This window comes from Camelus bactrianus, chromosome 12, assembly GCF_048773025.1.
Source record: "Camelus bactrianus isolate YW-2024 breed Bactrian camel chromosome 12, ASM4877302v1, whole genome shotgun sequence".
NCBI classification, from domain to species: domain Eukaryota; kingdom Metazoa; phylum Chordata; class Mammalia; order Artiodactyla; family Camelidae; genus Camelus; species Camelus bactrianus.
This window is the reverse complement of record NC_133550.1, coordinates 10784865-10812824: the sequence shown is the minus strand read 5'-3', so window position 1 is coordinate 10812824 and position 27960 is coordinate 10784865. Positions and strand designations below refer to the sequence as shown.

The following is a 27960-nucleotide window of genomic DNA, read 5'->3' as shown; positions in this document are numbered from 1 at the left end:
AAGGCACATCCACATACTAGAGGAAGAGCAAGGTTTAGGTTTGTCCTTCAAAACAGAAGAAAAAGCAGAAAATAAGCTTTGGAGGAAGAGGACAGTCAGCAAGAGATGAATTTTAATGACTGTCCATGCACTGAGGAACTGCCTTTAAAAAGCAAGTCAGTACACACGATCAGTTAAATCGACAGGCTGCCTTGTGAACCTCCCCCTTAATGCTCATCACCCTCAAAGTATGAGCAGTACTGTCCTAAGAAACAGGACCCTCGTTGTCTTATGCAGTAATATTTAAGAATTGTACAAAATCGAATGTATATTTACTTTAAAATATTTTTCATTAAAGAAACCCCATGCTTTAGAAAAATAGCTTCCTAAATAATATCCATGATTGTTGGAGAAAAGTCACTATAAGTAGCAACATAAATTGTACTTTCCATTCATCTCAATGTATGATAATATATTATTACTTAAAGAGTAATTTCAATAATACTGTCATCATTAAATGAAAGTATAGAAATTAAAATAAAAAAGATACCTTAATAATATTCTGGAGTACTTTCTCATTCACCACTGCTTTGTGACAGGCTGTTTTTTGGTATAAATCCACAACTACTTCTAAAGACCTTTCAGCAAATGGTACATAATTCAAGGCTACCCATTCCGCCTAGAAAGTAATATTTTCACATGGAGTTAAAATAAAAATGAGATTAAATGAAATCATACTGTTTTCATAGAAAGCTTCTTTGTCTTAACGTTCAGGCCTTCGTTTGAGATCAGGTTATATTACATGCAAAGTTTTCAAAGAGATACGTACTTCACGAAAGAGTAATTTTCAGCCAGGCAAGAATTAAAACTATTGGAAAAAGTACATAGAGCATTCTATCAAGAACTGGGAAAGATGTACTCTATTTGTTGTCAATAGGTTAGGACAATTTTAGGAAATTTAACTCACCGGTGCAAATAGTTGGATCTATTGTGATTCCATTGTGTTGCAAGACAAATAGAATGAGAAAAGTTAATACACATTAAAACTACTTTTCGGACCATGTAAAATTATAATTTTTATGTTGAGTGAACAAAATCAGCATGTGCATGCATTCAGAAATTTACTTTTCCCCTAAGCCAAAACAAAGCTAAAATTTGCCAATTATGGCTATAAAAATCTTTTATGTAAAATCCAACTAAATATCACACCAGTAGTAGACAATTTCTTATTTAGTATACAAAGATTTCTTCATTTTGCATTACAGGTATCTATTTTAGGTAGGATTTGGCTTAGGGATGGAGAAGCCATTTTTTAGTGGGATGGGGACTCCAAGAAAGGAACTTTGAAGAAAGATATACTTCAGAGTAACATGAAAGGTCAAACTTCGTGGAGAACTACTAGAGAAAGGAAAGTAATAAAGAATAAAAAAGGAACCAAGAAAAGGTCTTCCAAATAGTGTTTTTCTTTTTCCAGCTTAAAATGTTAACAAACATATGAAAGTTTGTGAATGAAAAACTCCTGAGATAACCAAAGTCCATCTTAAGTGGAACTGACTATAAGCCATGAAATTTTACAGAGTAAATATAATTTATAGTAAATTACCTGATTATATTTTGCATTTGCAATGTGTTTTGTTTCCAGCTGTCCATACTGTGGAGGTTTACAGGAAAATTCTACAAATGCCAGTAACTGGTCAAATATGGCTGGATACATTATCTGCATGTTTTCTGGTCCTACACAGATGGCCTATAAAAACAATACATGAACAGCAGAATGCATAACCTGAACTCCATTAAGTTATTTACTACATATTCATTTGTTTAACCAAACAATCTTAAAGATTATCCTATTTTATGTTTAACTATTATACAATTTTTATAAGACCTGAAAGACATTTAAGCTATTTTAAACTGTTACTGAATGAAGTGTAGGCTAAATATATTAATCAGCTAAAAATGTTTTCTAATTATAAGTATGACTTATTACTTAGCAGACTAAATAAAGGGCAATGTTTTAAAGAGAAGTTGGTCCCAAGCAGTTCTGAGGTTCCACAATCTAATCACTTATTCAGTAATATAGCCAGTAGACCATTAAGAATGCTTTTCACTGACCAACATGGTATTGACTTCTACTTAAGTGATGACATCAGTTCATTGAAACGACAGCTGATTCCTGCATCATGCCTGGTCTACAGAGTTTAACAAATAATCATGTTCATTACAGTTGGGAAAATAAGTCTTGAATGAAAATTTGTTTCTAAAAGAGATGTTTACATTAATTTTTAACAAGGCAGTGCATATTTAGTGTCTAATATATCTGAATATATAGACTTCATTTAAAACAAAAAATTTTTTAAATAGGAATAAACTTACAGCTACATATAATTTCATAAAACAAAGAATAAAATACATATTCTGACACTGCAAATTTTAATTACTTCCATTATATTGAAAGTATTTAAAATAAATCTTATGTCTTTATTCTAGCCACAAATGTATTTTTCTCCTCCCATTCTTTCATATTTCCCTTTTTGGTATTTGTTTTTCTCTGAAGGAAAAATATTTAATGATATTATTTATGGAGTATCTAAAATATATGTGTGCTTTACAAAACAAAAAGCATGATCATTCTACACTCGAGGTACCTTCAAATATAAATTCAAAGCACTTCAAAATTTTAAGGAATTTCTTCTAAAAGTACATTTTATTTTCCTGCGATCATGGGTTTTTTTAACCTATCAGATAATAGACTAGTTTTATGTTCCCTCAGAGAAGAGGCAGCCATTTAGCTTTACAAGTTTTAGATAAAACTATCTTGAGATATAAAGTAGGTAAGCAAAGCACTGCCCATCCCTACAGCAGATCATCCTATGATTAAAACGTGAAAAAGTAGAACAAACATATCTAATACCATCTTTCAATATTTAGTTACTTTTCTCAGAAGCAGTGAATGGAGAACTTGAAAGGTACACAGCCTAAAAAAATCCTACTAACTACTTCTAATAGTTATACAGTTTTCTTTATTAACTTCTTGTTGAGTCTTAACTCTTAGAAGTAAACAAGTAGTAATTACTGTGGAAAAGAGATAATTATCCTTAGTGAATTCTTTTATTTGCAATGACTGAAAAAAAAAAAAAGAGAGAGAGAAAGAAAGAAGGGGCGAGGGTCTAGCTCAGTGGTAGAGTGCACGTTCAGCATGCACAAGGTCCTGGATTCAATCCCTAGTACCTCCATTTAAAAAAAGAAAAAAAGAAAGAAGGAAAAAGTCTGTGTGGATACCTAAAAAAACTAAGTATCAAAATTTTTCTGGAAATACCTTAGCAGCAAATAGTGACCTGGACTATATGTTTTTATCTTTAGTGGCCCTTTATTTAAAAAAAAAAAACCCAAACAAAAAACATAGTAATATTGTTATGGTTGAATTCTGGGATCTTAAATGTGTAATACGGGACCGATTTTTTTCTTTTTTAAACAAACTTTATCTAAGAAGGTTATTATTCGCTTTTCTTTAGTATTCCGAAGTTTTTCAGAAAAGCCTATAGTACAAATCTAGTAACAGATTTTAGTCCAAAAGCTAAAAGCCGACAAGCAATCTGGACAAGATTTCCTACTAGCGCTTGAAAACTGTGTATGTGTAAACAAGAAAAGAACTGGATATCCAACCTCTGACATGGTTCAAGGTTTCTCTTTTTAAGTCATTTAAAATAATTCATTCCATGCCTACCATGTACTACGTCTTTGACAGAGAACTTGATACTGAAGATGGTAACAGCTAACATTTAGTGAGTGTTTAACTGTGCCAAGCACTAAATGCCTTACAAATACTATCCCATTTAACAGGGGGAAAAAAGTTGTAGACATTATCTTCCTTTTATAGATGAGGAAGCTGAAGTCAAGAGAGAGTCAGAAACTCGCCCCTATTAAGTGGAAGACAGCTTCACTGCACACCTCCAAGGGCACCGTTCACACATTATGTGATGGTGTCTCTGCAGTACCGCTCCAGCAGCCGTGATCGTGGAGGCAGGTATCGTATCCAGACATCTGACTTTAGGAAGTTTAGCAATAAATAAGACAGATGCAGTCGCCTGATCTCAGAACTTAGGGAAAGCAGATAATCAAATTCTCAGGTCCCCCATGTATGTCAAAATATCTTGGCCAAAATAAATAAAGAGATAAATAACCATACATGACTGAGTCATTTTGGCTGAGAACTAGTGACATGAAAACCAAGAGGAGAAGACTATGACCCTTAAGCCGTAAACAATGTAAGGGTAAACATGAAATCAGAAATGCGTTTTTCCTTTAGGAAAGAAAATAGCTTTTAATCAATAAGATGTTTTGCAGAATAGCTTATTAGTATAAAAATAGTCCCAAAGCAAGTAAATTTTGCTGGTGAAAAAGTTTTCTGACACTGTGGGGGGAAATACAAAAACACTCTTACTAATAATGAAATATGCTAATTTTTCTGTTAGGAAATATTAAAGACCTCAAATGATTGAACCACATTTAAGCGTTATGAAATACCATTTAGATAATCATATAAGTAATACACAATGGTTAGAGTGAAAATTAGTAATGCAAAATGATATCAACTGGTATAAATGAACAACAATAAAGCTTTCTAAGGTTCCAATTAAAGATGCACGTTGCTTTCATTAAAAGCTCAGAATAAATTCCTAGTAGTTGGAGTGAATGACTCTATTTGTTCTCTTACTGCTAAAGCAGAAGTTTTTTTAAAAAATAAAATTATATACTTTTATTCCTTTAAATGAATTTTTGGGATCTGTGTTTTTCCTTTGTTTATAATCCTCTACACATATACAAAGACTTGAATTAAACACCTGAGTGAGAGTTCTCGATTATGGGCAGCCCACACGGCTTATGCTTTCTTTTTCTGATAGAATAACTTTTCCATTCCCTCAACAGCAGTCTATAAGCAATTTATATTCACAGTCAATCAAGGAGAAAAAAGTAATTACTGACAGGCTACCTTCCCCCCCAAACCCCGCTACTGAAAATTGAAGTATGTCCTTTGATTTCAATTGTGGAAAACTGATATCCATACAATAAATTTCTTAAGTGCCAGATTCTCTTGTACTTACAAGTTTCTACACAATTTGTTCCTCTGCAGGTGTAACTAGAGTTAAAGAGACCAAGGAATTACTGCTCAGCTAGACTTCCTTAAGTCAGTTAAGAGGTATTATGCTATAGCAGAAACCACCATTCTTACTATGAAAGTTCTCATCATTCCAGTTGGACATAATGCAATGACTTAAACAGAAAACAGAATCTGCAGTACACAAATGACTACTGAAAACGTTTGTAATCAGAATCTAGTTTCATTCTAATTTTGTTGGAATGCCATAGCTACTTTGTTAGGATTGCTGGCTGTTTTTGTCTGTCTGTTCAGCATTTTGGTTGCTGTGAATTGTGCTAGCAATTACCTTGATAGTTTAAAGAATTCTTTTTGATCTGGTCTTGCTTGCTTAGACTCTGCTTAGTAATTTTTCGGTCTGTTTAATAATTTTTTTTTTTTGCAGGAACAAAACACACATAGGTAAAAAAATATTTTTAAAAAATGTCTGTGAGAAAAATACTTTATAAACTTACTCTTACCTTCTTTTTTAAAAAATATAGGCTTCCAACAATTGAAGAACTAATTTAAGTACAGATGAAGAAAATCCAAAATATAGTCCCACTGCTTAGTAACTTTCTAATTATAGAAATACTTTACTAAAGTTGCCATTCCAAAAAGCATATCCTCTTGTGAAGAGTTGCATGAACAAACCAAAAATGCTGGTGAATAGAAATAAGAGCATGCAGGCAGTTTCTTAGACTCTCAAGACAAACCTGGGTTATCTTTTTAAATATATTAGAAAAACACAAGTATTAAAGATAACTGGATCTTTATGACCCTGAATTTATCCCAAAGTATACATATATACCAACCTTGATGATCCAGAATTGACTCCCCAAAATGTACAGCAAAGTAAAAAAAAATTCCAGAGAACCATATGCATTATAGCTTAGATAGCCACTAAATTTGTGTTACCTTTTGGAGAACATCTAAAGCTGTAAGTACAGCTTCCTGTAAACTTGTCAAAACTGCTTCAGTATAAGATGGAAGAATGAAAGGGGATGCATCTGAACTTATTGGGACAGAAACCGCACTGTGCAATATGACTCCCAACTTCTGCAAGTCGTCCATGTTGAAACCAGTTTTTATGTGTTGGTAAAGAGCTGGAAATATCTGAATTAAAGCTGTAAGAAAAGGCTGGCTGGGAATGAATGTTAGTTTATCAAAAGTAATAGGAGGCTTAGTGCTTTCAGATCCAATCCTATACCAGGTATTCCACGCAGCCCACCAGAGATTCAAATCTTCAAGCTCATCTGTAACTATGGGTGGCTCAGAGCCACTGTATCTTCTAAGTCTTTCTCCTATGGAATCTGTTCTTATGAACGGCCTATTCAGGCCAGGGCCTGATATGGACCCTATAAGGACAGGCACAGGTACATTAACTGCAGGTGGCGTCTCAGGCTTATCTGAGTCTCTGACGGGGGACACAATCTGTAAAATTTCCTGGAAGCTTTTCAGTGCAGCCAGAGAGACTTCATTGTTTTTGCTGAGTGCTGCTGATTGTATATGGTCAAGAAGAACATCCCATGCTCTTGGAAAATCTCCTATATTAGGAAGAGAAAAAAAAATTTATCACCGTAAAAGTGATCAAATTTTTTTAGACACTTTAAAGTTTATTTGCTTTATTTTTCTGCTTAAGTTCCTACAGAACTAAAAAAAAAAAAACAAAAAATGCTTAGGTACTAACAATGTGAATTAAAATCATTAATAATAGAGAGAAGGGCCCTAAAGTGAACGTGATGAATAATACCACACAAAAATGCCTGAAAAGAGTAAATATGCTTAGGCTTTAACTTAAAAAGGGGGAAAAAGACGAACATAAAATAATAAATTAAAATAAAGATATGGACAGCTTGCTCACAATTACGCACAAAAGTATTTCTGTTCACTCTTCTCAACCACCCCCATCACCACCATCAGAACTGAAAGTATTATAAATCTACACCAGAGTTTCTCAATCTCAGTACTACTGACATTTTGGGTTGGATAATTCTTTCTTGTAGGGGCTATCCTATGCATTTTAAGATGTGTAGCAGCATCCCTGGCCTCTGCTCCCCGAGAAGCCAGTAGTGCATGTCCCTCCCCAGTTGTGACACCAAAAAACATCTCCAGACTGCCACATATCCTGTGGCAGGGGAGAGAGGAGGTTGGGCAAAATTGGCCCTGGTTGAGAAGCACTGATCTACCTACACCCCCAACAGCTTTCTCACCAGCCTAATAGTATATCCTACCATTCTTCTCTGTGGCCATTCCATTCCATTCCATATATACCATACAAAGTGATCTTTCTCAACCGCATGTCTAATCACATCACATCACATCACATCACATCACATCATAGATTAAAATCTTTCAGTGGTTTTCACTGCTCTTATTATGAGGTCAACTTTTGAACCTAACCTACCAAGTGTTGCATGGTCTGGCCTCTCTCTACCTCTACAACCTCATCTAGAATCACACTTTTCCTTGTTCTCTTCATTGCAGACTTTCAAACATGCCAGAGTCCTCACCATCTCCACCTCCTCAATCTTCTCCCAACTCTTTTACATGTTCTCTCTGCCCTTAAGGTTCTTTCCAATTCATCTTACCCTTGCCTGATGAACTACTATGCAGGTAAAATACTGCTTTCTCAGGGAAGCCTATATATACCTCACTGGCCTAGTCAATACCTATTATAAGCTCCTTTGCAGCATTTACCATTGTAGGAATTTTGTATGTATTTAGGTAACCATAGTTCCTCCCTCATACTCATGATATAGCAAAGATGGAGGCATCTGGCACATCACCGTATCCCTTAGAAAGGCAGGCAGTAGGATACACATTACATACTTTTATAATGAAACGAATGGAAACCTGCATGCTCATACACACACCACACACAACACAAAGACTGGCAGTTATGATGGATTACTCTTGGGAAGTAGCACTGTATATGAATTTTAGAAGAATCTTCTGTTGTTTCTAAACTTCCTTTAACATAAATTACTTATACACTCAGGAAAAAAATGTGTATCTACCTAAAGGCTGTAGTAAATATCTTCTCGTGTTGAAGATTCTCGCCACTCCGGCCAATGTTAAAACCCATGTCTCAGCCCACTGCTTCTCTGCTGTGTCTCTTGAATGATGAATGAGAATATTGCCACCTCCGGACTCAATCTTTTCTTTGTCTGCAGTGGTAGAAGACTCTCGAACTCGGTCCAGTAGATGAAAGAGAACCTGAATATTTATAAAAATGCATATAAAAAGTATAACATAGTTTAAGTAACAGCACAGGAAATTATAAATTGTTACAAAGAATTATTCCTGACAGTCTGATCAATCCCCATATATTAGAGGAAACCAGTATCCTTATATTCTTAAGTTTATCCTTAAGGTCAGAATATGAAAAATTAGAATAAATTGGATAGAATATTGTCTAAGACTTACTGAGTTGAGGTGCCAATGGAGCATCTATGGGGTAATGTATAAGAAGGGAATGAAGCTAAAGAAAAGGATCCAGGCAAAAAAATAATTATGAACAACATCTGGATGGAGGTTACAATTGAATCTTCGAAACTGGATGATGGTGCTTGAAAAATATCAAGCAGGAAGTGGCTGGGACTTGGGGAATGTTCACATTTAAAACATAGATTCAGGGAAAGGAACAGAAGCCAAGAAAATAAAACAAAAGTTGAATAGAGAAGTAGGCGCCTGCTGTGCAAAAGGAGCCAAATCAAGAGAAGTTTCAAGGAGAAAACAATCAGCAGTATTAAATGCTATAAAAAAATGTGTAGGATAAGGATTGAGCACAGGGCAAAAGACCTGGCAATTAAAAGACCACCTGAAGAGCCTGTGAACAATTTCTATGGTTCTAAAATTATGGTCTCAGAACCAGCAGCATCAGCATGACCCAGGAGCTTAACAGAGACGCAAATTCTCATTTCCCACGCTGGGGGGCGGGGGCAGAAATCAAGAACTCTGAGGGGGTTAGAGACCGTGGCTCACTCAGCAATGTGTCCTTTAACAAGTCCTCCAGGTGGTTCTGCCATACACTAATGTTTAAGAGACTGAAGTAGAATGATCTGGATATCAAATTAGAAGGGGTAAGGGAATGCAGAAGAGGTGAGAAAGAAAAAATAATTCAGATTTAGGAAGCAAGATATTAACAATGAAGCTGCTTGAAAGGAAAACAGGAATCAGAGAAAATGTCAGTTTGTTTTTCAAAACTGTAAGGGACTCAAGTATGTTTGTGATCTGAGGAGAAGCCAGGGAATGGAGTTGAAACAGATGACACAGGAGGGAACAGGGCTTCTAATTATCTGTATTAGGGAACATGCATTGTTAGTTTTTAAGAAGACACTTTGGGGTCTTTTTATTAAAATAAAAATATTCTTAAATACAACTAAAGTTTATCATGCTGCCTATTGTCAAACTTACTGATATCAAAAATTCACAAAAGCAGTAAAAGGATTATAAATAGAAGTTTTATTAAAGTGGGACAGATTAAACAAAATGTGAGGAAGTCTTTTAGGAAAGAGGAGATGCTCACTAATAAGCTGATGGCTTTGTAAGAAAGTTTTAAAAAGAAAATAAAAACGGAAAATTAAGAAATGAAACTGCATACTTAATGAACAAACACGTAGAATTTACAAATTGGAGTCTTTCTTTCGATGAGTCTGCAAGTAAATTTTACTATTGTTGACATTCTTCTATTTATAAAATTTTCATTTGATTATATTATATTTGAATTACATGTAGTGGCTTAGCAATTACTGATTTTAACTGCTGAGGAAAATGAGGGGGGAAGGGAAGAGCAAAGGCAAAAATCAAAGACAGAGATAAAAAGCTGAGGCTTTTAATATTTAATTTGTTCTGTGTGCGGTGCAATTAAAAATTTGAGAAAGCTTACATTTTCTGTTTTGCCAAATGCACAAATACACAGAAATTCTTTAAAAATTGATAGAAACAAGTTTAATTCAAAAAGTATATAAGCGTGTCTCAATTAAGAGCTGGTAACTCAAGCTATTCTACAATACCTTCCAAATAACAGTGTGCCACGTTGAATGTTGTAATAAAGTCCCATGTGCACCGATTGTCGAGAACAGAGTTTGCCCTGCACTCTTCCTGACAGCAGGCCGGGGGTCCACACACAGTTCACCCAATTTCGCGTAAAGACATAACCACAAGCAATCAAATGGTGGTGCAGGATGGAATGGCCGATTTAAAACCACTCCTTTCTCTTCCGCCTGCTTTTGCTGTGCTGCCTCTTCTTTATCTAATTCTTTTTCAATAGTTTCTCCTCTTTGGAAAAAATAATCTGAAATATTCCACTAAAAAGCGAAGGAGAAAAAGATCACTTTATTCACGGATTCTATTTTAAACACAGAAATATGAAACTTATTTTTTTCAGAATAAAACTTAAACACTATTACTTCAGAAATCTCTTTTCCAACAGAAATATATCAAAATTAATCTAAATAGTCCAATCTTAAAGAATTATTTCTTAAATAATACCACTGAACCCTTCATACAAGATATGTTTGGTACTTAAGTTATTTAAATGCTCCTATAGCACCAAAAGCATCCTCGCTTAGCATCCACTCTCGACTGCAAACAGTGATTTCCAGATTGTATAAGAAAGGCAATGATACTTACCAATAAACCTATTGATGTTAAACTAATATTAAGTTCTTGGTTATGAAGTCCAAAGCTACCTGCAACATCGACAACAATCTGCAGGCAAGTGCACGGCATTGTTGGCAAAAAATCAGTCACAACCAACTGAAGACACTGGAACGCAGTTCGTATCAAGGACTCTCTGAAAACATAAAAGAAAAGATATTTACATTCATGCATTTAACAGAAATGTGAGGAAAAATACATACCTTACAATAATTTGAACAAATCAAAATTTTAAAATTGGAACAAGAAAATCTTCCCTAATACACATCATAAAATACTTCAACATTTACATTAATGTAAAAAAGATATGCTTATTTAAAAATAAGTAACAAAAATAAAGAAAGAAGCTTATAGGAATAAGAAATAAAAATAGTAAACTAAAAAAAAGAAAATATGTATTGATGCCATATTATTTCTCTTTTGCATCAACTAGCCAAACAAAACTAAGACACTGAGTGAGAAAGGGATATTGGCTACAGCTACTTTCTCACCACGTATCCTTAACATCTAGCATAGTGCCCAGCCCAAGAGAATACACACAATTTACTCACTGAATGAAAATGAGTTCCTTATATTTATATCTATACTATATACTATTTAAAATTCTACATCTAGTCTGTAAAAGTAAAGAGTAATTCTGAATTTCAAATGAAGAGAATAAGAAATATGTGTTTTTGGAGAGAAATTCTGGTGGTGAAAATAAACACCTAACACATTGAGCATGTACTGTCTTATGTGCTTTCGAAGTGTTTTACATGTATTAATTAATTTCATCCTTACAACGCACTATTTTATAACTGCATTGTAGGTTGAGAGGAGAAATTTCAGCTTGACCTAAGCTATGGCTAATCTCTTTCCACTTAATCATGTAGTATTTTTGTAGTATTTAAGGAAATTTGCTACTACAAATAAAGAAGCAAAACTAACTTTCCATAATAGTCCCAAGCCTCTCCATCATGTAAAACTCCTAGTCATCCATACGAGGTATTATGAGTCCTGCTGCAGAATTACAAATACATACAAATGTTTGCTAAATCTCTGCACTGCAATGTCTTATTTTAAATTAAACAAGTCCATACATTTCCTCCTTATGTGCTCTTCCTTCTGTGTTCCCTATTTAGTTAAGGATTTCACCATCCAGTAAGCTGCCTAAGTCAGAAATCTGGGAGTCACCCCTGATTCTGCTTCCTATTTCTCCCTTCATTCCTCTAGTCAATCTGTTAAATAGCTCAAATCCATCTCCTCTTCCCTACTTCTAGAGAGCCCTGCAGGCTTTCCCATGCACCCCGCATGCTGCTGACACAGTAACATACATCAAATGCGTATCACATCACATCATTCTTCTGCTTAAAATCCTAAAATGCCTCCCAAATGTACTGAGGATAAATCCACATAACTTATAACAGCATATAAGGTTCCCCATAGCTTTGGCTCTGCCCCACTCCAGGGCATGCGCCCCTCCTACTGAAGTGCTATTCTTTTGTGGCATAACAAAGTACTCTCTTACTAGGCTCCTGCTGCTAGGCTTTGTTCCTTTTCCGTAAGTTTCTACTTTTAAAACAGGAACTATTTACCCATGAAACCAGAATAACTAGGTAGTATAGTATTTGACATATACTAGGCACAGAATAAATGTTTCATAAATGAATGAAAAAGTCATTTAAAAGCAATTTCTTAGACTTCCTAACACATGCAGAGAAGTCAAGCCCTAAACGCTCATTCACATCTTACCAAGAATTTACCAAAAGAAAATGCAGCACTTGGGTGTGTTACAAAGTTTGTTAGATTGGTGCATTTTTCTTACTGTAAGTAAGAACCTTGCATTCATGTATAAATGTCAAATAAACAGCCTTTTTTCTACCTTTTAAAACAAAGATGAGCCATAATGATTCCCTATAGCCACTTGGGGGTAGGGTTAAGAAAAACTATTCTAGATGTTAAACTTCAGCAGGAAGGGCATACATAAAAAATTACCATCACGTCAAGATTTTAGTGGGATTCTCTTTTTCTATCATTTTTTGGATGTTAATTTTAAACACTTACCCTTGATCATTTCTGATTGCTCCCATAACTCCAAGCACTAATGGCCACCCAGGCCCAAGACTGTCTCCCTGACTCTGCAGAATCTGCAACACACATTCTAATTGCTTGAGTCGAATATCTGGGTGGTTAATACTGGACATCTCCTTTAATGGGTTCAGTAAAAGCAACTGCAGCCTCTGAAAAGGGGGCAAGAAGCTAATTAGAAAGAGAAGTTGAAAAACATGGGAAAGTTCTAACTGTTGTCTTTCAAGTTTAAATTCACCTCCACTCAGACTGCAAGGGTAAAGAGAAATTTTTTCAGTAAAATAAACATTAAGTATGATTTCTCTAACAGTAATCACCAGGATTATTTTGTCATCTATGTCTTTTTTTAAAGTCAAAGAAAATAAAAATCAATCTTCAAAGGGTTAGATTTCAGAATAAATGGGGAAAATGACTTTATGTTAAAAGGTATTAATTACAGGCCCATACAGAAATGAATCTCACTAAAGGATTATCCATCTATCTATCTATCTATCTATCTATCTATCTATCTATCTATCTATCTATCTAGTTCTATTTGGAGAGAAGAAAACAATTCTCAATTTCTAAAATTATCTTTCATTAACCCAATTAATGTATATCACATGTATTTAAATTTAAAATTCTCAATACTCATAAAAATGAGTAAGTATGGCAAACAAAGATGACGTAAAACCGTGAAATCTGTTGGAAAGTAAAAAAAAAAAAAAGTACTATGCTCTATTCCTTTCAGCATCTGAAAGCACTTGCTTCATTTTTAACTTTCTTCTCTCCAAGGATTCATTTATTTGGTTCATTGATTGAACAAACATTTATGAAGCTCTCACTATGTGCCAGGTATTAAGCTGGTTGTTGAGGATATACACGTGGACAAGGACTTTCTTTACAAAAAACTTAAAACTGTAGCAGGAAAAATATATCAAATCACTAAAATGTAAGCTTTATTAGAATGGAGCTCTTGTCTGTCTTGTTCATCATTCTATTCGAAGAGCTAAAATACTGCCTGGCACATACTATGTACTCAGTAATTATCTGTTGAGGAAATTTGTAGCATACGACTCCATGTAATATAGCAAGATAATGAGGGCAATGGGGAATGGCTATTAAATGCTTCATTCCAACTCAATCTTCAAGCAAAACTGGTGGACTTTTAAAAAACTGTATAAGACATATGTAAATGACTATTGGAGTCAGGACAAAGGACTCATGAAAAAAGTAAACTATGAATGTATAAAATAACCTTTAAAATTATTTAAAAATAAAAATCTACTTTACTGTGGATGCCTCTTAATGCCACTTATTTCTCCCCATGTAAGGGTAAGGAGCGAAAAAAAAAAAGAGAGAGAGAAGTGAGGACCAAAGCAAAAGAGGCTAATAAAGCACGGCTCAGAAAGGACAGCGCTGCATGAAGAGGGAAGCTTCTAGACTGGGAGACCCTATTCTACATAATTTATTAACTTAGTTCAGTGTCATTAACAAGAAATTTAAAAAAAAATTTTAATTTGGCTAATCCTAAAAATCCAGGCATATCAATGTTTTGTAAGAGATCCACGGCCTACAAATAAAATAGAATATTAAACAACAAAACCCACTTTTAGAATATCATCTATTTGAGAAATTAAGAAAAAGTTACATATGGGAGAGGATGATTTTACATTAAGTACTTTTTTTACCTGATTTTGTGAAAGTGGAGGATCATGGTTAAATGTTAATCCTGCTTTAATAAGTGAGGTTAAAGCTTCTGCTCCCCATTCTCTCATTCGAGAGTTTGGATGCTGGCACACCTGAAGGTACACACATTAAACAAAGTTAAATATTTAACTTCTATACTTAAGCTAGGCATCACACATCAGTTTGAGAAAAGAAAAATTAAACCATCACATTTTCTATTCTTTCACATTTAAAAAATTATATCAAATGTTCATCAATAACGGTTGAAAAAATATTATATCCAAAATGTAAGTAAGCTTACCTTCTGAATGAGAGGCAAGAGGAAGCAACAGAGAGACAGAAGATAAAAGATGAAACTAAACAACTCACAGAGAAGAAAGGATTCATAACAGTAAATGATGTCATCAGAATAAACAAAACAAGCAGATACTAAGGTTCCTATTTAGGTCTACCAGCATAATCAAATACTGAGCTAAAATTTTAAGAACATATTTTTGCCATTTGATGAGAATGTCCATAATGAAGAATCTGCATATATTCCTTACTAGCTCATAAGAGAAATCCCAATAAAATAGAGATAAAAAAGGAAAGACGAAAGCACAACACCTTTTTTAATTAAGAATACCTTCTTTAGGTTACTAAAATAATGTGAAACAATCATGGCAACCTAAACCTAAACCACACATAAATACGTATTCTGACTGAGGCAGCTGCCATTAAGAAGCAGTTAATTATTGATTCACCCCAATCTGAATACAAGAGAATACAAATCCAGACACAGTTCCCTGGCACTATCTATAACCAAATAGGTTTTTCCCTTTGTAGAAAACCTACCTCATAATCACAGGAAAGGTTGTAAAAGAGCAGTGTTTAGTACAAATTCTCAGCCCTAAATGCCTTGAAGTTTCAGAACTAGCTGAAGCTTAGGGGATCAAAAGATTGTATAATAAAAGAAAGTGGCCTCAAACTAGCAGCTGAAGGAGACTCCACAGACTTCATTGATATATCACCCATTTTCAGCCAAAAAAGCAACCTATTACTTCACCAAAGCAATTATTATAAAACTTAGTCCCTGATAAAGTATACAGATAAAAGTACAGGGAAAAAAAAGTTAATGCTGATTTTTTCTATGGTTATCCAGAAACATTAATGTGTATGTCTTTATTCAAAACAAGAAGTAAATATAATAATTAAGAAAACGAGATTACCTCAAGTAGATGGCCAGTTAGAGGTCTCCACAGAATTTCTATTCGGTGCATGTTAACTAGACCAGTTTCTAACAATTTGGCAACAGCAAAAAGAGATGGTTCCTAGAGAGAAAACATATTGCATTTTGATTTTATAAGGAGAGTTTGGGTACTTTAGCTGTAAATAAAACTGCGAATCCTGAGATGAGCATGACTATAATTAATAGATGATTGATTAGCAATAAAAATAACAAAACCTCAGTTATCATAAGGCAAGCCTTTCTGCCCACTTTCAAGTATCTAGAATAGCTCCTAATTGGAAAATCTGATTGGGAAGAGAATGTTTTAGTGGGGAAAGAGTGCAAATTCAAAATTATACCAGATACATAGAATGGCTAGTCTTCTGACCAGAAGGAAAGAATTTTACTATGGACTGAACTGTGTTCACTTGCTAGTGAAGTTCTCAAATGTTCAGGTTTTATGTGTGAATGTCAGGAAATATTTTAAAAAGAGAAAGGAGACAACAGGGACCAGGGAAAAGAAGTAGGATATCGAAAATGGATAGAGAGAAGGCCTGTCAGTGTAGACACTAACAGAAAAGTTGCAGAGACAGAAGACGAACCCCTCTCCTCAGTTGCTGGCATTCAAAACCAGAAAGGGAGTCGATGTGCCTCATACATTGCTAAATTAGTGTACGTGGTCCATGTGCTATAAGAACAGTTTCAGTGAAAAGATCAAAGGGCAACTTTCTCCAATCCAATACTAACAGATCTAGTAAAATATATTCAAATGCAAACAAAGCTGGCTAAAACCATGAGAATTTTCTGATGACTGACTGTGGTACTTCAAATGGAGACAATGCATTAGAAAAAAGAAAAGGCAACTGAAATTAAAAAAGCAAATTATGAGCATAATAATTTTATAATTTTTAAGGAAAAAGACTTTAAAATTATTTTATATTCTTTTACAGTGCTAAATAAAATCTAACATGGAAATGTGTATTATCTTTCTTTCCTAGCAGAAGCCGTTGAACCAAGTACATTGGTTTTTTAACAAAACATATTTGTTTTAAGACAAATATGGTCAGGCTGACCTTTCCTGCACGTGGTAACACTGAAGGTACCCTAAAAAATACTGTGTGGTAGAAAAATTCATTCTAGAGACAATATGATACAGTAGTTAAGTCTGAGAATTTTTAACTGCCTGGCAACTCATCTCAACACTATCACTTAACAGCCAAGAGTAATTTAATTTTTCTTACTGAAGTAAAGTTGACTTATAATATTGTATTAGTTTCAGATGTACAATATAGTGATTCAAAATTTCTAGATTATACTTCATTTATAGTTATTATAAAATATTGGCTATATTCCCTGTGTTGTACAATATATCCTTATAACTTAGTTTACACCTACATAGTAGTTTAAATCTCTTACTTCCTTTACCCTATATTGCCCCTTCTTCCTTTCCTCTCCCCACTGGTAACTACTAGTTTATTCTATCTATGAGTCTGTTTCTTTTTTTTTATTATTATTATATTCACTAGTTTGTTTTATTTTTAAATTTTTTTTAATGGAGGTACTGGGGGTTAAACCCAGGATCTCATGCATGCTAAGCACATGCTCTACCACTGAGCTATACCCCAACCCCCTGTTTTATTTTTTAGATCCCACAGATTAGTGATAACATATAGTATTTGTCTTTCTCTGTCTGAGCTATTTCACTAAGTATAATCCCTCTGGGTCCATTCATGTTGTTGCAAATGGCAAAATTTCATTCTTTTTTATGGTTACTAATTTTTTTAATCTATAAAATGGAGATAATAACATACAGAAATGACCTCATGTTAGAAAGTGCCTGTCACATATTAAGTCCCCATAATGTTGCCTAATGTTACTTCCTTCCCTTCCTCCTTCTTTTTCTAATGAGGATGTTCAGAGGAATCGTGTAGCATTTAAAAGAATATATATTTCTCATACCCAAATGATACATATGTGACTTCAAATCCAAGCTCTACCAGTTACTAATAGGCGACCCCAGGTAGGTTATTGAAGCTATTTTTATGTTTCATCTGTAAAAGGGGGATACTACTACTGAACTTGAGTTGTTTTAAATGATAAAATAAAATAATGTAAGTTAGTACCTAACATACAGTAAACAAAGAATAACAGCTGTTTTATTACTTTTGTTGTTGTTACATTGAGCTTGGTAATATGCCTGCACAAGTAGCATCAACATCGCCCCCTTCTAAGAAAGAATTTGCAAGATTTACCATCAGCTACCTTAACTAGCACAAATTCCTGAAATGAGGACCAAAAATGAGACAACTGGTCACTTTAAAGCCACAGCTAAAGAAAAATGGTATGTACATTTTAATCCCTAAGATATTTAACTCACTCAGAAAAGGTGACATTGATAAACTTCAAAAAAATGTAGATAAATACTGAAGTTTCTATTTATTTTAATATCTGAATATTTATAATAATTTTTATAGAAAGTACAACCAAATAATAAACTGTTTTTTACCTTCATCTAAAAATATTTTTTATAAAGTTTATACTTGAAGACTTTAAAACACTTTTACTTCCAGTCCATATTCACCACATCATTTTACAAAACTGAATCCTAAAATGAAGAAATGTGAATCTATTTTCAGGGAAATCATTTCTGTCTCACTGTATTCATTTTCTCAACATCTGTTCCTTCCAAGCCTCCCTGAAATATCACATTTATTCTTACACTCTCTTGAAATTGTACTCTTCAAGAGGAACAATAAACTAATAATACTCAGATCTCTTATTTTTTTCTCAATCTTCATTGATCTTGACTTCCTGTAACATGTTTTTTTTTTTCTAACATCCATGAACTTGCCCTTTCCTACCTAAATCCTACCACTCCTTGAATATCCAGGTCCAATCACAATAATTGATCTTGATTAGTCTTAATTCAATTTAGTATGTACTAAAAATATCTTACGTGACATGGCAATAGGGATTCAGAGAGTATGTCTCCTATCACTTACTACCTATACCATTTATTTATAGACTCTTTTACCACCTTAACTGCTACTTATCAATCAGCGAAGCAGCTTACATGCTCTTTGAAAGTAGAAATCTTGTATTTCCTTTGTATTTTCTAGAAGAGTGACATGTATATAGTAAACTTACTGTACTTGTTAAATGAATACATAAATACTCAAACTATTACCATATATACACTTGCTCAGTTAAACATTTTTTTAAAACTCTTTTAAAAATATTATACTTTTGCATTAAGAATTAATCTTAGGGATGTAGGATTATTGAAGGTATTAAGAATTTGATCACTTCACTGTATTTTATATTATTCTTGCCTTGATTTGAAGTAAACTATAATATGTATTTCCAAACACCTGCATGTTTGTGTAATTCTCTAGCTATGGGCTATAATATACAAAACTTTGCCCTAATAAGATCTTATTGGCTAATCTTTAAATGAGTCACAAGAGCGAAGATGACAAGCCACAGTACAAAGAATTGTAATTAAGGACTAGGCAGACAATTTTGGATCCTACAGACAGGTGTTAAACAAATCACAAGCTGCATTCTCTGTTTTTTCAATCATTTTCTGGGTGTCTTCACTTATTTGTAAATGATCCAACTACTACATTTATTCATTCTAAAGTGTAGAAAGCATTTTAAATATTTTCTAAGATATAAATAAACCCAAATATTCCTGTGCTTTCCAAATTTAACAAAAAAATGATATTTTGAGTATAGAAAGAAATTTTCTCAAAAGTCCTATTCTATTCATTCAATGAACAAAGCAAAAATTTTATTTTCAATGTAGGGAGAATCATTACCTTCAGAAAGAAATGATTAGTTCCTTATTTTCCATCCCAATGAAGGCAAGAGAAACTGAGACATATATTCCTTGATTTAAAACTTTCATTGTCCCAATCATAAATTGTAATCATAAGGGTTATGTGATATTTTATGGAACTTGTTTACAAATGTGGTGTTGAATTATTCTTTATAGAAATATTTTTTAAAATATCCAGTACACAAGAGAAATAGACACAGTTCTAAATCATAATACATACTGGGACATACCATAAGCCAAAAAAATGTCCTCTTCACTCCCACTTCAACAAATAACAAGCAAAAACATAAAACCCAACAAAGCAGGGTGAGCCTACAAGGTAGTCCCATTTATAAAACACTAAGATCATAATGAGTATACACCTAATTTAACTAAATAATGTAGCATATTTAACACAGAAAGGTAGAATACCACACCTTATTATTTCCATAGGCCATATCCATTGCTTCTAGAGATAAGGAACAAAGTGCATTTATTAAATGATGCAACGATACATCATCAAGATACCTAAAATAAAAATGAAAAAATAAGACACTGTGATCTAAAATATGCAGCTAACAATAATGTCTGTATCAATTAAAGAAACTGACTCTTACTGTGAGCTTTCAAACAATCTTGAAAGTATATTGGAAATAACTGGTAAATCTGTCATCACTGCTGTTGTTAGAACCTAAGAAAAGAATAAAATTAAATGTAACATATAAACATTCTGGGAAGTGCTAATTGAGTAAGAATGACTAGAGCTTACTGTACTGGGTCCTTCTACAGCTCTCCCAGGTTTCAAGGCACCACCACTACTAGGCTTTAATCCCAGAATCCATACAAGATGCTGTAAAATTAAAAAAAATCAAAACAAAGAAATTTATAAACTTATAAAAATTCTAATAATTAAATTAAAATCAGTAGTAGTAATAACTAAATTTTAAACAGTAATTAATATTCATATAAAATACTTATTACACCAAGCATAGGCAGTAGAACAGGCCATTATGAGGAACATTCCATCACTTGGTGAATTATGAGCCATGTCTTTTTTCTTTTCCAATTTCTCCTTTTCCATACTTACCATCTATTCCTGAGGCCTGCAGTAGGCATTGTTAAGTTTAACTGTTAGCACTTGATATAAAAACAACACTGGCCTCTGATCCAGAGACTACAACATACCTGTAGAGTTGCCAAGACAAGTTGCCATGATGTTCCAAGAACAGCCCCATGGCAGTGTGCCAAGTTAAGTAAAGTCCTCATGCACTGGATATTTTTGGACGTTAGCTATATTAAAAAAGGATATGTTTGCAAGAATGGTTATGCACTCTTAAAAATTAAAAGCTTGTCAAAAAGTATTATCATATTCAAAATTTTTAAATAAAATGCAAAAATATTAAGAAAACAGGCTTGGGTCGTTTTGTATAAAACAAATTCATTTGCTCAAAAGTTGCATGATCATAGTTGGTTAGGATAGTGTCACTGCATATTTATCCAGTTTCTTTTAAAAGTATCATTCAGATAAAAGAAAGTAAGTATAATGACAAATGTAGGAAAACACACACACAAAATGTACAAAAGGTTTCCTTGATAGTTAATTTATAACCAAGAAAAGAAGAAGCACTTTACCATCACTGTCCCTTGAGGCTGCACGGCCAGCGGCTGCCCCACAGCCACCACCTGCTGGTGGGACTCGCTTGAGGGGCTGATCATCGTGACACTCTGGCCCTGGATGGAGTACGCTAGAACACAAAGGGAATCCTCAATAAGTAAAATATGCTTTTTATGATACATTCAAAATAATGTTATATTTTAAAGCATTAACATGATTAAACTAAGTTCAACTATGGTACTTATTTAGTTACGTATTATCTATATGCAAACATTTTGAAAATTCAGGAGGTACAAAAACAAAGACAAGTTAAATAAATATTAAGTAAAGTAATTTTCTATATAACTTTAACAAATTATAGGACTTTGGTATATTTCTTCATAAGCAAACTAGAATTAAGATACTAAGTATTTTAAACATGTATTCCCAGTAAACTTTTCTACTTAAAGTGAAAAACCAATACTCAACTTTTCAGTTTGAAAACCAAGTATCATATTGAAATTTATTTATATTACACGTAACAAACTTGAATGTTTTCAAAGTATTCAAGAAGAAAAAGAAATTTTTAAACATCAACTTAATCTCAGTGGTAGCAAACATTACTGTTTTACTAGTTCTCTTTAAAAAAAGAAAACCAATCACTCCCATTTCAATAGTATGTTACAGTTTACAAAGGACTTCCAGATTTATCTTCTTTTAACCTCACTATTGTTTAAAATTTGTATTATTCCCCCAACTCCCACCTCTATTGTTTTAAAAAGATGGAAGAAACTGAGGCTCAGGGCCATTAACTTCTCACAGAGGTCACAGAGTCAGTGAGTAGAGAGCAGAGGTTTGAACTCAGAATTTCAGTAATCTCTTCTCTATGCCTTGTTGCCCAATATAGGCAAACAGAACTCTAAGGAGCTGAAGTCTTACATTTGTTGGAAAGTGTGGCCGCAGTGGTGGTATTCAGCACAGTAAGAGCATAATGGGGAGGCAGGGAACCTTTGCATATCGCAGTTATAAAGGCATCTCTTGAAGTTACGAGGCCCAGTCTTCCACAAAGAGCAGCCATAGTCAGTTCAGCTTTTAAAATATTCTCAGTGGCAGCTTCATCTGTGCTGAAAAGATAAAGTATTTTATTTAATATGATTAATTTATTTCTAATTATGCTGCAAACACAATATGGAATTAGGTATTCAGTAAATTTTAAGAAAATATACTTAAAATTGCCAAAATAAGTCTACGTAAGGAATTTTAACATATCTGAAAATTTGAACTGGAAAATTTGAACTGAAAATCTGAAGCAATGTATGACTCATATTCATTACTGAAGAAAATGATAAAGAACTCAAAGATTTAACTTAAAAATATCAAGTATTTTAAAATCAGTAAATTCAGATTCTGAAGAAAAACAACAAAATAATTGAATAATATAATCATCACCACTGTAAAAGTAGTAGTAGAGCTTAAAATGAAACAAACATTCTGCAATTTTAGGAGTGTATTTTCCATTAAAACATATGACAATCAAATAAAACATGACAACAGACAACAGAATAGGATGGCAGAAAAATAATTCTCTACACACATAGAGAACTAATATTAGGAAATAATTCTCAAGACAAATTTAAGTAAACCATTTTAATGGATTTTTTTTTAACTGCCACATGCAATATAAAACTTACAAAGAATTAATACCTGGCATCAAGAAGAAGAGAGAGTGCAGCAAGCAGACCACACCAGCAGGCATTCACCATTTCTTCCCAAACAGCTCTACTAACTTAAAGGGAAAAACACACAATGCTTAATGATTATTAAAGACATCACAGCACCTGACAATAAATCAAATTCTAAAATCTCCCTCACCACTGGATAATATATCAGATATTCCCAAAACAATGCAATCATTAAACACTAAAGCTCTAACATTTAAAATATATCTGAATAAATTAAAACTTTAAAACCGTACTATACTTTCAGAATTCAGGAAGTCTTAAAACTAAGTTGTTTTAAAATATCAATGATAAGATCTTTCTGTATACAAGTTAACTGACTGATATCTTTAAAATCTGTATGTTATATATATTATATATATATATATATATAAATATACATATATATATAAAAATACATATATAATCAGTTCCTATTCCCTTCCATTTCATTGGGCCTGTGTGACCAGCTGGCAGTGAGACAGTGTTAACAAGCTGGCTCAACCAAGAGACTAGTTATATACATTTGGAATTATGCAAATAAGCAAATACATTGAATACAACAGGATCAAGTTTTTCACTGTTGGAGAAGGAAATTATAAATATAGGAAATTAAAAGTAAACCTTGCAGTATTAAACTGGAATTGGAAAAACTGATGTGACCTCATGGTACTTAATATAGAGAGATACATAGTTTTTAAATGTAGGGAAATGTGTGTTCATGTATGTGTGTATTTCCTTTTCAAGTAGCAAGAAGCATACTTAGTGCCTATGTGTTAGTTTTAAACACTATTCTCCACTAAAAGGAACCAGGGTTCCTTGGAAAAATAACTGACTCTTGTGTGAGGCAAGAAAAATCCAAGATGAGCCTGGAACATTCTGTTATATCAGATAAGTAAGTTAGTGCTCAGAAAATGACAAAAGGACATAGGATGATAAAAGGACGTAGTGACCAGCTTGAAAGGGGTCCCAAAAGGCCATGTCAGGGACAATGAGTTTCAAACCAAATAATGATAATCACAGACAGCAACCCTTAGAATAAAATAGGAATCCAAGAGCCTATACTAACACACATAAATGAAACAAAATAAACAAGGGAGAAGGGAAAGCTCTCTTTTATAGATGTCTCAAAGTCTTTCTCCACAAAAAGTTAATAATTAACTTTAGACAGAAGAGACAAGGCAGACATTATATTAACCAAATGATAAAAAGTTAATGTCACCAGCAACATTTCTGTGGTAGCTCTGCCAACAATGAATATATTGAATCTTGTTATGAGGAAATGAAAAACAAACCCAAGCTGACTGCCCTGTACTCTTCAAAAATGTCCAGGTCATATAAAACAAGGAAAAATTAAGGAATCGTTCCAGATTGAAGGAGAGTACAGAGACATGGAACTGAATTCAACATGTAATTCTCGACCATAAAGGACATCACTGGGGCAAATAGCAAAATTTGAATGGAATTTTGATGACATACTGAATTGATGTTAAATTTCTGATGGTGATTGCACTGTAGTTATGTAGGAAACAGTTCTTATCTTGAGAAAATACACATTAAAGTATTAAGGGGTAATGGGGCATCATGTCTGCGACTTATTCTGAAATAGTTCAGAAAAAAGTATAGTGACACGTATATAAATAGAATGGTAATACAAACATGGTAGTGTTAACAACAGGAACATCAGGGTGAAGGATATATGGCAATTCTATTATTTTTGTAACTTCTCTGTAAATTTCAAATTATTTTAAAATAGAAATAAAAATACAGAATCATAATAATATACCTATTTCATTATCCATTTGGTCTGATGTTGACTGTAATTCTTGTTGTTCGGATGACTGTGTTCGTGAAGAAACCGCTTCAGTGGTTGTAGTCTGACATTCTATTTCAACCTCTCCTAACTCTCCTTCAATCATACTAGTGATCCCACGTACAAGGTCTAGCAAACAATGGAATGCCACAGACATAGCATAGCCTTCTGGTATAGTCGGGGGCTCAACTTTGTCCAACATCTCTAGGCTGAAATTACGGAAAAAAACAGATGCTTAATGAGAAGTCACGATGGTGAAAATACATATAACTATTTCCATAATTTGAGATTATAGAAATTAAGATTAACAGAATAGCAAAAGTAAATGGCCACTACTGAGTTTGTTTCCTTTGGCAGATGGATCTCTTCATGGTATTCTAAGAAACTGATTAGAAATATTAAGGCCTGACCAGTGCTGTAACTAATTATTTTAATAATTTAGTCTTTGTCTCTCCCCCAAGTTGTGCCATTATTTTCACTAATTGTTGATATTAGAAAAACAAAGACATAAATAAAATTGAAAAATATAAACAGATTATAAATCATCTCAAATTCCAACTTAGGTGTTTTTAAAATAAAGTGCTATAAAATCAAATCAAGTCTATAAAGAAGAAAAGATGCTTTCACACTGGGGAAAAGTATTACTGTGAGATATCCAGCTCATCTATTATCCTATCATCTCTGGTACAATCTGCCAATAGGGTAAGATAATATTTAGAGCATCAGTGTGTCACATCCAAATTTTAGAGCAAGTTATACTCCACAGTTAGGACATAGCTTTCAAAAGGAAAGATGACAAATCTTTTGTTTAAATCATGGAAAACAGGGAATTATGGTTTTAAATTCCTTAAAATTGAATTCTGTCAAGATAATTCAATGAAAAAAGAACAATTCAATGGGAGAAAGAACTAATGGTGCTGGAACAACTGGATATTCACATGCAAAAGAGTGATGTTGGAGCCTTACCTCACACCATATACAAAAATTAACTCAAAATGAATCAAGGGATAAATGTAAGAGCTAAAACTAAAAACTCTTAGAAGAAAACAGGAAAAGTTGACCTCAAATTACAAAATGGTTTGTTAGATATGGTATCAAAAGTACAAGCAACAAAATAAAAAATAGATAAATTGAATTCATCAAAATTAAAAACTATTGTGCTTCAAAAGGACACTATCAAGAAAACGAAAAGACAATCCACAGAATGCAAGAAAATGTTTACAAATCATATATCTGATATATACTAGATCCTGAATATTTAAGAACTCCAACAAGTCAATAATAAAAAGACAACCCAATTAAAAATGAGCAAAGGATCTTAACATACATTTCTCCCAAGATGATATACAGATGGCCAATAAGTACCTGAATAAGATGATTAATGTCATCAGTCATTAGAGAAATGCAAATCTGAAACACAGTGAGAAACCACTTACTCGCTAGGGTGGATATAATCAAAAGACAATAGCAAGTATTGCTGAGGATGTGGAGAAATTTAAACTGTCATACATTGTTAGTGAAAATATAAAATGGTCACCTGGGAAAATAGTTTGGCAGTTCATTAAAAAGTTAAAGGTAGAGTAACTAGCTAAATGATCCAACAATTCCACTCATAGGTGTATATCCAAGAGAAATGAAAACATACATCTATGCAGAAACTTGTAGGCACGTGCTCGTAGCAACATTATTCATAGCCAAAAAATGAAACAACCCAAATGTCCATCAACTGATGAGATAAACAAAATGTGGTATAGCCATATGGTGTAGTATCATTCAGCCACAAAAAGAAATAAAGTACTGATGCAACCTGTAACATGGATGAACTTTCAAAATATTATGCTGAGGAAAAGAAGCCTGACATAAAACAGTATTTATTGTATGACTCCATTCATAGGAAATATCCAGAATAGGCAAATCAATAGAGACAGAAAGTAGATTAGTGGTTGCTAGAGGGTAGGGAAAGGGAGACTGGCTAACAAATATGGGGTTTCTTTCTGGAGTGATGAAAAAATTCTGAAATTAGATGGTGCTTATGGTTGCATAGCTTTTGAATACAATAAAACCATGAACCGTACACTGTAAAAAGGCAAAGTTTATGCTATGTTACTTATATCTCAAAAATAAAATTGAAATCTCTAAAGATCACAGTAAGAAAAGCTAATAGAAGTAATTTCCAACCTCAAATTTGGAAAGTCCCCAAATCATAATCAGGTAAGATAGGAAATTTACAAAGATGAAAAATTCAGAATAAACAACATAAACACCAACATACACCTATCATTTATTGAGCAATTATCCTCAACCTGGGACTCTAACGCTTTTTTTATGTATCTCATGTAACTCCTTACAAAAACCCTAACTCCTTACAAAAACCCTAACAGATAAAGATGATGAAACTGAGGACTAAGGTGACACAGTTATTAGTTAGCAGTTTTTAACCCAAGTTTGACTCTAAAGTCTATCGATTTAACCCCTGTGTGCCAACTCTGAGCATTTTAAAATTTAGGTAATCAATAAAAATATATTTATTTATATTTTGATCCAGAAATTTAAGCTCAAATGGGGAAAGTAATGTTTATGGCATTAAGCTTTGCCAAGCCAATAATCTTATAGAAGCACATACTAAACCAATCAGTGCTAAGCATCTCGTTATACAAATCTCTGTTCTCAAAGAATATATGATTTATTGGGAAAATGCTTCTAAAACAGATAAAATAATCCTAATTATCAGAAACTCTAATTTCCAAATTCTATGGTATAGACTGTAAGGACTAGAAAAATTAAGAGAAAAAGGTAACTTATTCTTATTTTTATTTATAACACAAACTAAGCAAAGCCCACACTTTCTTACCTGTTTCAGAGCTATTTTATTATAATTACTACACAACCACTTTTAGGTAACATGTAACCCATTTATTTAAATATTTTAAAATTAAGGTCAAGCTGCAAAAACTTCCACAAATCCAACTCTGAAGGGAGTCATAGTGCAATAAATCTGAAAGAATGTAATGTCATTAATACTTATGTCAAAACTACCTTTGTCTGTACATCACTTAAGTTTCCAAATTATTACACACTTAAGATGTCAATAAAACAAGTGACTGTATAATTAAGGTTTATAAGTATACCTTCAAAGAAAACAGTGAAAATCATTTTATACTAAACCTTATAATGAATGAATAAAAGACGCCAAGTCAACAGGGAAGTCTCAATGTGAACATACTAACCCATATACCAAAGAATCCCCCACATTTCTGGCTATTAATGATTTCAGAAATGCGTAACCTCAGTATGTA

The 27960-nt window shown here is 33.3% G+C and overlaps 1 protein-coding gene across 3 annotated transcripts in view; it reads right to left on the bottom strand.

Moving 5' to 3' along the window:
* MON2 (MON2 homolog, regulator of endosome-to-Golgi trafficking) overlaps positions 1–27960 on the bottom strand; it is a 101927-nt gene that overhangs the window by 31658 nt on the left and 42309 nt on the right. For 2 of the 3 annotated variants that reach the window (XM_010949021.3, XM_074374649.1), the window contains 18 exons: positions 24638–24873; positions 22838–22919; positions 22073–22257; positions 21172–21284; positions 20725–20829; positions 20309–20389; positions 20157–20230; positions 19977–20067; positions 15721–15822; positions 14515–14625; positions 12821–12996; positions 10751–10913; positions 10132–10425; positions 8134–8332; positions 6032–6660; positions 1583–1726; positions 947–964; positions 530–658 (listed from right to left, as the gene is read on the bottom strand). In XM_010949021.3, the coding sequence (XP_010947323.1) occupies positions 530–658; positions 947–964; positions 1583–1726; positions 6032–6660; positions 8134–8332; positions 10132–10425; positions 10751–10913; positions 12821–12996; positions 14515–14625; positions 15721–15822; positions 19977–20067; positions 20157–20230; positions 20309–20389; positions 20725–20829; positions 21172–21284; positions 22073–22257; positions 22838–22919; positions 24638–24873 (2932 nt within the window). The remainder of the gene's footprint in view (positions 1–529; positions 659–946; positions 965–1582; positions 1727–6031; positions 6661–8133; positions 8333–10131; positions 10426–10750; positions 10914–12820; positions 12997–14514; positions 14626–15720; positions 15823–19976; positions 20068–20156; positions 20231–20308; positions 20390–20724; positions 20830–21171; positions 21285–22072; positions 22258–22837; positions 22920–24637; positions 24874–27960) is intronic. The other variant, XM_010949038.3, reaches the window with a different exon arrangement.